The sequence below is a fragment of the Momordica charantia genome (assembly GCF_013281855.1).
Source record: "Momordica charantia cultivar OHB3-1 chromosome 11 unlocalized genomic scaffold, Mcharantia_2.0 BLBB01000011.1, whole genome shotgun sequence".
Lineage (NCBI taxonomy): Eukaryota > Viridiplantae > Streptophyta > Magnoliopsida > Cucurbitales > Cucurbitaceae > Momordica > Momordica charantia.
Window position 1 is genome coordinate 7,384,986 of NW_028275159.1, and position 11,285 is coordinate 7,396,270.

General features: G+C 29.0%; 1 protein-coding gene across 1 annotated transcript; it reads left to right on the forward strand.

The window, feature by feature from the left end:
- Positions 1-10,273: 10,273 nt before the first annotated feature.
- LOC148208060 (uncharacterized) lies at positions 10,274-10,816 on the forward strand. The gene has a single exon (XM_088119424.1). The coding sequence runs from the start codon at positions 10,436-10,438 to the stop codon at positions 10,565-10,567; it is 132 nt and encodes a 43-aa protein (XP_087975550.1). The 5' UTR covers positions 10,274-10,435; the 3' UTR covers positions 10,568-10,816.
- The last annotated feature ends 469 nt before the right edge of the window (positions 10,817-11,285 follow it).

Below are 11,285 nucleotides of genomic sequence, written 5' to 3' on the forward strand. Positions count from 1 at the left end.
TTATAAACCTCAGTTTATATCTTATTTAGTTTTATACGATCTTATTTTTATTTTGGTCCTTATATTCAAATCTATTTGAAAACCCAACACTTGTTTGGCTATATTATACTTTCAAATATTTATACCTGTAAACATTTATTGATCGGATAAATGAACGAAAGAAAAGCCTAAGTCAAGTTTTTATTTTTTAAAAAATTAATGGGAATGACTAACAACATGATTTTTTATGCAAGATTTATAGACATTAAAACAAAATGTTTAATATTTAGGGACCAAAATACTTTGATGTTATCCTATTTAAATATCTTTTATTTTCTCTAGGACTCCAACTATTTTTCTCTCACAAATTGAGAAGGAAAAAAACACCATCAACATTCGTTTCATCAGCTTACCACAATAACTGAAATATTCTCAAAATTGTATAAAAAAAAGTTTCTTATTTTCTTGTTTTATCATTGTTGAATTAATGGGTGTTGGAGGTCAAGTAATTCTATTTTTTTTATTTAACAGGAGAAAACATAAACAAGAAACAGAAACGTTACCAAATAGATCCTTGAGTGTTTTAACAGTCTTCGATTAGACTATGGACGAGAGAGTTACAGTAGTGTATTATTGACGTAATTGAAACGTATAAGATGAGAAACATGAGAAGAATTGATGGAAGAGAAAGGAAAGAGGGGTTTTATATTGTACCACATTATTATCATCAAATTGCTGATTTGACAGAGCAGCTCATGAATTCACATGCCTATGCTTGGGCTTGGTTTTGGTTTCTCTTTCTTACTACAAACTCCTCAACAAAACTTCAAGAAAACGTACGTTGATATTATGAATGGATAGTTGATATACCGTAGAATTTAAAATGACGTGATCACAATTAACTAACGTCGATGTTTCTTTTTCCGTTCTCTTATCTTTTCCGATTTATTTTTGCCCTAAAAGTCTACTTCCTCTATTGTAAACTCATTTTTGCCATAATCTTCCTTTTAAAAACTATAGCTTCTTTGACATTTTCTCTTTACTTAATCCAAACAAACTTCCGCGTTAATTGTCACGTTTATCATTCTAAATTTTGCTACGTTAACTTTTCGTTTTAAATATTTACGGATATTTGCTTAAATAATATTTTTAAAATGTTAATGAAATGTCAAACGTCGTATTGAAACTTTTGAAAGGACGATATAACCTTCAGATATATTTTTATATAGGTACGCCTTAACCATTTATGCTCGAGTTGGCAACAAAATTGTAGCTCAAGCGATCATATTAATGTCTTCTAATTCCATCACCCCTTTTTCTACCGTGTGTGATTATATTGCCCGTGAATGCTAAAATAGGTTGATGACAAGTTTAATCACATGTCAGAAGAGTTTCTTATTTTCTAAAAGAAGAAAAGTCGACATTCTACTTATGACAGGTTATCCTGATTTCCTCTTCAAACTTTTTACCAACTTACCAGCGATATCATCAACCAGCCGGTTTCACCATGCACTTACGAGAAGGATATACTTGAAAAATGTTAAGACACGAGGGACTAAATTGAAACGTTTAAAACGTACCAATATGGGGAGGGGAAGGGTTAGAAAATAAAAGGTAGAGTTGAGAATTGGAAGTGGGATTCTGCATGGTGAAGATGACATCAAAGTTAATAAGTTTTGAGCACTGCGTTCGCCGCTTCTCCATCCCCATCGCTCTCTCGCCAACCTTATGAATCCGAATAAATTAAAGTTTCCATTTTTTTCTTCTTCTTCTTCTTTTTGTGTTTGTCTGTATTTGCATACCAAGTTTTGCCCATTTGTCAACTCTGTCCCTCTTTGTTTGTAAGTAACAGAGAGAATCCCTTTGAAAGTTGTAGCAATTGACAACAACTTTTTCTCCCTCTTTTACCTCTTTTAGTGTATACCTTCTTCTCTAAGAAACACTCGTACTACACCCTCGGGTTGCCGAGGCAATCATCAAATTGCTTCGGTTCAAGTTTAAGAAGAAATCTAGAATGAATTCTTCTTTAAATTAAATAGGAATAGCAAATGTTCCGGTTGTGTTGGGTATATTATAAATGATTAAATTTACTCTGACTTATTAACTTAAATTTTTGGATTTATTGATGATTTAATCATGTTTAACATTGTATCAAAACAATCTTGTTTTATGTTTGAACAGAATGAGAGAAATAATAGAGAGATTTAGTTACATTTTGTAATTGATTTTGAAAATAATGGAAAACAAAACGTAAGGATTAATCAGACTTTTCTCAAGAAAGAAAAAAAAAAATTACCTAAGTGAGTTAAATTTTATTTATCTTTTTTTCCCCCAACGAATATAATATGACAATTGTGGAAGAAGATTTGAAAATTGTAGGAAAGAGAGATTTCAAATGTTTTAATAATTAGTTATATTTATAGTATTAAATATTCATCGACATGTCAACATTTTCATGTATCTATGGATTCGATAAATCGACGTTTTCTATTCCATCATGTTAAAAAAAAAAAAGGACAAAATATGAAAAATATCAACAAAACTCACTGATATATGCATAATATTAATATTAATCAATTTTTACTTATTTAGAAATAGAAAAATATTTATTTGTTAATTTAAATGTTTGTTACGAATTTTTAACTTCTTTAACTTGTATAGAAATATCTATACATTTTATCAATATTTACCTGGAATTGAGATCTCGATATTTTCCTTGACATGAACATTTAAAACCTTAGTTATATTCAAGTTTAATTTCTATAAAAAAATCATTTTATTCCACCAATTTTGTACTAAATATTGCAACAACAATTTAATAGAAATATGAGGTTAGGTCTATCAATATTCATGGGTTTCATCTCAAAATCAATATATCCGATCGTGACTCTTTTGACTCATCGATTTTGGCGGATGCTTGTTTGAGTTTTTGGACTCTGGTACCACATTAATATTCATGAGGTTTTATCTGAAAACCAATCGACAATGAGAGGAGTAGACCATATATATTTATTATAAACCATTGTAAGTTCCTTTAATATGAGATCCTTAACAACAAGGTCTTAAAAAAAAGGGGGATTAATTAGTTTGATTCAATCGTATTTATTGTTTAATACGCATCATTTCTATTTTGTGGCTTCAAATATCTCAAACCTTTTGCTTTAGTTTGACCTAGAACAATGAATATTAAATTTTTAAGCTTTCTATTGCTCATGAAAATTGAAACTATAGGAAGCATTAGTGTCTTTTTTTTTTTTTTGGGTAAAAAGAAATTTTAATGAATGAAGTTTCTGAATTCTGATAAGCACCCAGATCAAAACAAACAGTATATAACACAACTTTCCTATCAACATGAGACCCATCCTGGGGAAGGGAAGAAAATAAAAGAAAAGAAAAGAAACAGCATTTCTTTTTGTCTTAAACGGAAATATTAAATAAATCTATAATAAAATAGCTTTAAAATACCGTTTGGGTTACTATAACTTTGGTTTTGGTTCATTTTGGCCACTTTACTTTCAACTTTTATTTATTTTAGTTCATATATTTTGAAACGTTGGTTTTGGTCATTATACTTCCAAAAAGTGTCAATTTTGATCCATTTATTTTTATTTTATCTCATTTTTTTCGATCATACTTTTAACATAACACAATGTAGCTCTTAAAATTTTGTAGATATTGATTCCTATTTAAATGTATAGAGATCAAAATGAACGTTTTTTTGAAAGAACGTTTTAAAAGTACATAGAGTGGAGATCAAAATAGTAGTTGAAGCAATAAATTAATAGCACATGGAATAAAGAAAAAGAATTGCTTAAGTTAAACAAATTGATATTAGGAATAGAAACTCAGAATATATCCTATTTTTATACAAACACCTGTACAGATTTCAGTAGGAAGATAAGAAAAAGACAATGGAGAATCATGCACACAATCATTTACAATTGTGTCATACTTGGAGAATATTTAAAGAAAATTTCCCTCACTTTTATGAACATTTAAAAGGAATTTCTTCCTTTCTATTTTCTTTCTGAATATGCCCTAAATAACCCTTGCAAGTGTTTTGACGTTGTTGTCCACACACAAAAATGAAAAAAAAAAACTTTATATATAGATTAAAAACATGACACACTTGATTTTTGGTTGAATATACATGTGTCTTGACTAGTTGAGTTCAATTCAGATTGTACGCTTTATTATAATTTAATTTTTAAATTGAAGAGGTATTAGCAAGCTTTGATTTCTTTCCAAACTTTTTACCTAGTAGATTCAAAACATTCAAAACTAATAGCGAGGTTTATGAGTTAGGTTGAGTCGAGTATTTGTTTGAATGGTAAATTTGTTTATCTCAAACCAACCTTTTACTATCAAAACCCAAATTAAATCATAAACATAAAATATATAGGTTAAGTTGGTACTAACGAATATGGTATTGATGTAGATTAGACAGGCACGTGTAAACCAAATTTTCTCGATTGCTTGAATTTTTAGATCATAATTCAAACAAGATTCACCCTGATATTAAACCACCCATCAACCTCAAAAGATTAAGTTGACAGAATTGGTGTAAATTTAATCATTTATAGATTCTTTTAACACCCTAACGTAACGAATCAGGCAAGTGATTTGAGAATGCCTATAATTTTGAGAACAAATTAAAGATGATAGATGATGCCTTTGAGGTTGATGGTTAAAAGACAAGAAGAATTTTCACAGCAACCTAATAAGTAAGCTTTTTATGTGTCATGAAATTCCCAAAAGCACTTCCAAAAAAAGCAGAGATTATTGATCAAATTAATTCCAACTTCAAAAGACTGATCAGTATCAGATTCCACCAACTGTGGAAGCTAGCTGTGTTGCTGACCTCCTCTCCCAATCAATTTCTCTCTCACTTTTATTCCCTTCCAAATAAATAAATAACTAATCCCAATTTCCCAAAGTTTATAATTTCAATGAAATCTTTTTTTAGTGTATTTCGCACGAGGGTTCTTTCTTAGTTTCGTCCCATCATTAATAACTTGATTATTGGTTATTAGGGATCTCCCGAAAACGTTCAGGTCAAAATATGGCTTTCAAATTAAGTTCTGAACTAGTGGATGCTGCCAAAGGGAGTGGCGATGCTATACGTAAAAAGGAAGAGACTCATAAAATGGCAGAGCGCCATATGAACAGAACGAGACCCCTTAGAAAGACGAACGAATGGTTTTATGTGAAGAAGAGGTGAAAAAAATTCTGACATCACTGCAGCCACTTGATCTATTAAACACTTAAAACCGACGTGTCCAATCAGTTCAAGTGCATATGTACGTTCAAATTAAATCCCAACCCCAAATTAAAATCTCAAATTTCAAGCAAGACGCATCAAATATCAAATTATTCTAAAAATTCAAGTAGGTTGATTTCCAACAAGTTCAAATTAAATAAGTCAATACCGCAAATGTTAAATTGATGGAGTTGTCTTTAAAATATTGATTGATTTCAAGGGATTAGTTCAAGTACATGTGTATGTTCAAACACCAAATTAAAAATTTAAGGATACAAATTGAAGAACAAAAGCTTATAATTAATTTATTAATTAGAAGTTCTATTATAATTATTTCTATAACATTATAACCGACCTTGCAAAAGTTTAAATAAGAAAAGAAAAAGTTGTTTAATTAATATGCTTGGAATAATGTAGAAGTTTTTACTCTAATATATGTTAGGGTTTTAGGAAAATAGAGATGTCTCATAACCACTTGAGTTATGTTCGGTTTGGCCGGTCATTATAGTCTTAAATGTTATAATTTAGTTAGATAGGGTCGTTTAGTCTAATTTTATAACCAAGGTGTCAAACTTATATTTTTTATTTGGCTGATCTAAGCTCAATAAAAAAAATTAAAAAAAAAAGACAAAAAAATGGGTGAGTTTTGGGGCACTATAAAATGGTATTGGTGCTATCTGTGAAATTCACCGACACATGGGTATTAAATTGTAACTAAATCCAAAGGACCAAATTAGTAAAAAATATTTAATAAAGATTATTAAGTATTTTTTTTTTTCCCGATGATGTAATTATAAAAGACAAGGCTGAATCACTGGGCTAATAGCCCATTATCGATTGGGCCTCCTATCGGGAGCCCACGATGTCAAAAGAGAGAAATTTCGTTCCTCTTGAAAAGTGAAAAAACTTGATTTTTAAGTAAATTTTATATTACTTTATCTCGTGACTCTTAGACTCGTTAATATAATTAACGAGTTGAAACATATATTTTGACGTACGGTTAATAAAATTGATTAGTAAATTAATGAAAAGTCATACTTGGTTGTCACATATTTGATTATATTACATGTTATATTCACATTTTATCAACTTTTATAGATTCATGCAATCATGTGACAAAATCAATAATCAAGTTGGATCATTACTGGAAAAAAAAATTTCATTAAAAATTTTAAAAGATAAAATAACAAAAATAAAAATTTCATATTTAACCAACCACGATTAAGATAGTCGTTCCAGAGGTCGCGTAACAGCTTTCGACTTTGCCAGCACAACAAAGATTTTTTATATTTACAAAAACCATATGGTATTGTATATTTTGTATTTAGATGTGCATGCTTTTGTTTTTTTTGTTTTTTTTTCTTTAACTCTATCTAAATGATCTCGAGTTAATAGGTGATTGTCGTTGCTTATATACCTTTGAGACTTGTACTATATTTAATAGATATGAGAATGGACTAACACTTTTCTTTTCTTCTCTTTACTCTCTACCATGATGTCCATTGACCCACACTAGCAATGCTTCTCTTGCTTATCAAGCATCTACTGGTTATATTTTCAAGGAAAAAAAGGGAGAAGTAGGAAACAAGAAAATTATGGGAACGTTATGGTTCAAGAAAATATTATATAAATAATAATTAAAAGAATTATTATAAATACGAAAAGAAACTATAATAATATTGGTATCATTGTTAGAATGATTGTGTCAATTTGAGCCTAACTCAATGGATTAAGGCACCTATGTCCGATTAGAACGCCTTGATTTCGAACCCCCACCTCCACTCCACACGTTGAAAAAATTGTTAAAATTATTGTCAATAAAATATTTAAGTTAATTAGTTTTTGTTTGTTTGGTTGCTTAGGATGTAAACATTTCAAGTTGCTGTATTTGGTGTATTTGGCCTAGCTGTTGAATTTTAGTTCGTAACAATTTTTTTTTTGCCTTCAAAATTCAAATTGAGTTAAAAATTAGTCCACAAATTTTAGTTTGGAGCAATTCTTATGATTATTATTTATTTTTATTTTTTTGAAAAAAGTAGTATGCATGTAGGAATTTAGTTCTTATAGTTTAAATCTATAATGATTTTGTCCCTACCATGAAAAATCTATCAAATTTAAGGGTCAATTTTATTATACAATGAATTTAGTTTGTCTAATCTATAAACACATTTGGTCTTTTATCAGTTGATCAATTAATCTACATATATAAAAAAACTCAATTAAATTTAAAAAACATTGTTTATGATAAAGACTAAATTATTGCAAATGTTAAACCAGAAAAATTAAAATATTACCTACCAAATTGAAAGTACAAAGATTAAAAGTATACGTAACAAAAATACGAAAAAAAAATAATTATCACGTAACATTAAAATTGATTTTTTTAATACAGTTGTTTCAATATATTTTAGAAAATGGAGTTACCCACTCAAACTTTTTTTTTTTCTTTATAAAAAAAACAATTAATTCTCCTTCTAAATGCATGTAAATAAAGTATTTTTTGGACATTCAAAAGTGCTTTCCGTCACATAGCCCAATATTATAATAAATAAATAAATTAATTAATTAATTAAATATCGTGAGAAATCATATCAAACACCCTTTATATTAATTTGAATAGAAAAAGAACAAGTTGGGGTGATGGGCAATCACATGGGCAGCTTCAACTTTGTCAAAAAGTGGTACAAAATAAGATGCCAATTTGTCAAACATGAATAATACTTTGGGTTGCTAATTACTTAATGTTGGTGCATTTCATTTTATACAAATTTTATTTAAAAATAATATTTTCTTCCCCTTGGTTGATTTTTTTTAGTACAACATGTGAGGTAGGGGATCGGACTCACAACCAGATGCAAATTACCTTGAGTTAGGTTTGTTTTGGCCCCTGTTTGGAATTGATTAATTTATACTTGTATTTATAGTTGATTTACTCCATTGTAATTGAAACCCTTTTCTTGAGTGGTGGGTTTGGTCGTTTCAGTTTTTAAAGACTGTCGGTAACATTGTTGTTTTTTTTGTTTTTTGTTTCCTTTTTTAATAATTAAAAACAAAACTGTTTTTGGTAATATTTCTTGTTCATTCATATTTGATTGAAAAAAGAAATATAAACATGTTTGGTAATTATTTAGTGTTTCTATCCTTCTCTAAATTTTAAATTAAAAAAATAAATTATTTATATAAAAATTAATTTTTTAATATTTGTTATATATTTTATTAAATGAGGTGAAGTTAGTTCACTGACTCCTCAATAATTTTAACATAAAGTTTTTATTGGTAATCACATTAAAAAATAGAAGTGGGATTTTGATCAAAAGATCATTGTAGAGGTAATCACGACAACAAACATTATCTAAACTTAATTATTAAAAGAAACATCAAAATGCAAGTGAAAAACTTAAAAAGTAAATAGTTTTTTCCTGTTAATTTAAGCATATATTTTGATCAAAATGTTGTATATTAAAACTTCCATTTCTATGGTGTTGTACCAATGAAAATAGATATTTTTTTCGACAAAGATACAAAGAGAGTGAAGAAAGTTGAAATCAAAGTTATTATTGATGATTTTTCGTTCAAAGAAAACAAACTTTAATAATTCACTACATAAATAAAAAGAAGAATATTCTACTAACTTTACCATAAAAAATACATTGAGTTAGAAACAAAACCCAAATAACTATATTTCAAGAATGTTCAAAATTAATATACAAAACTCAGTAGGTTAACGATAGTAAATTAAAATGGTAATAAAATTGCAAACTATATGATATATCGACTCACATTTTATTTTTGAAGTGTTTAAAGACGGTAAAAAGAGAGGAAGAAGAACGATCATCAACAACCATCTTAAAAATTTTCAACAAACTATCTTCTAACCATATGCGGTTCAAACGTTGATGAAGTGTCGGATGAGTCATCTGATGAACCGCATCATATTTGACCACTTAAATTACGCTTGGAGAAAAAAAAAATCACATTGATTGCCAGCTTAGAAAATTTTTATGGGGAGACAAAGTAATGAAAAGGGTACCCAACTTTTCTTCACAAATAATATTATATTGTCCCACACCTTGGTTGGCATTATTTAATAGGCATCTCAAATCCCCTTCTTTGAAAAGGATTGAATTGGAATCCAATAATGGCTTTATCAAAAAGGTTTGATTATAGTTCAATCCCTATAGTATTTCACCTTTAACATTTTAGTCCCATAATTTGATAGAATTGCAAATTTTTGTCATATTTAATTAATATTTTTTAAAACTTTTAATAATGTATCGTAATAGGTCTTTGAACTTCCCAACTTTCTCAAAACAAATTTATAGTACAACAAATATGGGAGTGTCGATTTAAACTTCCGACCCAAAAAAACAAGTCATATGCATTTACCATTGAATTATGCTCATATTAACACATAACACGTGTAATTTAACCTAAAAAATAATTTGACACCACCCAAGATCAAAATTTCATACTTACATTTCCAATTTCCACGTGATGCTTTGTTTATAAGACTAATTTGATACATTCACAGACATATACAGGGACTAAAGTGAACAAATAAAAGTACAAGGCCTTGGTATGAAACCTTTCGAGTGAAACCAAAATCGAAACCATGCGGGCCTTATGTCCAAAGTGTGGACCATATTATACCATTGAGAGAATACACATATAGGATATGTTGTCCCTAACCTCTTGTATTAGAGTCATGCCCCTAACTTATATAGTCATGTTGATAGAATCTTCAGTCTGTATCGAATAGGTAATGTGTGCTCCAAAAAAGATGATCAATCAAGTCTAGATAAGAGTTGTACGGATGAATGACTTCTTAATGGGAAGATTCTCAAGAATGCAATCAAAGTCTCACATTAATAAGAGAAAGAGAAGATTCATGATATATAATGTTTTTTTTTTTTTTGTTAAAATCAAAAGTAAAAATACAAAGACTTATACTTAAAGTGAACAATATTATACCATTGTAAAAGTACGAAGGACCAGTATGAGAAATATTCGACATTGCACCCCTCTAGATGATAAGGGAAAGAGAAGATAAAAAAGAAAGAAGAGAGAGAGAAAAGGCTGCCCAAACTCTCTCTCTCTCTCATCTTTTATTACTTTACATTACATATGAGCTTGGGGCTCAAATTGGCAAGAGAGAAAGAGAGAGATTGAGAGATCTAGCTAGGAAAGATTTCAATTATGAAGTTCTTGTTCCAATGCCCTTGTTGTTCTTGTTTCTGCTTCATGAAGCCCAAAAATGGCAAACCAAAGGCTCAAGAAAAACCCAAGGAAGCTCCACCACCACCAACCAAGGAAGAGAAGAAAGAATAGACTAAATTCCATCTTCTACCCCTACCATAATGCCATTCTGCTATTATTTTCTTTCTCACTTTCCCAAGAAACAAACAGTATGTAATCTTCTCTTCTCTACTCCAAATTTTAGAATGTTCTCTGCAAAAACTGCAGCTCTAGCCTTTAACATTTTTATTTTCTGCACATCTGCTTGATCATATGTTCTCTATTGGCATGGATTTAGTTCTCTCAAAAGATTAGAATAAAGTAGTTTTGATATTTAATTAAGCCAATGTTTCTGTCACGTTTCTTATCCTAAATATATATTGAACGACATTTTAATTGCAGATAAGTGCTTTAACTCTCTGCTAAGATTGGGGTATGATCTAGATTTCGTTTCATATTACTTTCGATGATAGATATTCGCAAATGGGTCTATTTTCAGTTTTGATTTTATCAATAATTAATATCCTTGATCAGTTTATTTTTTTATTTTTTGGAGATCTGTATTAGGGATATGAGTTATGAATGTGCTTATTTATCACTGTGGGAGCTAAGTTTTTGCAGCTATGTCAATTCTTTTTTCTACTATTACATGTTTATAGTTTTTGGAAGAATTTTTTTAAATATGTTTGGTATTTTCTTAAATTCCATTTCTCGAAGAAATGTACTTTTCTTTTCCATTGAAAATTTTCAACTACAGAAAATATTAAGTGTTTTTTTTTTGTCTTTAAATTTATCTCTTTTTGTCTTTAAA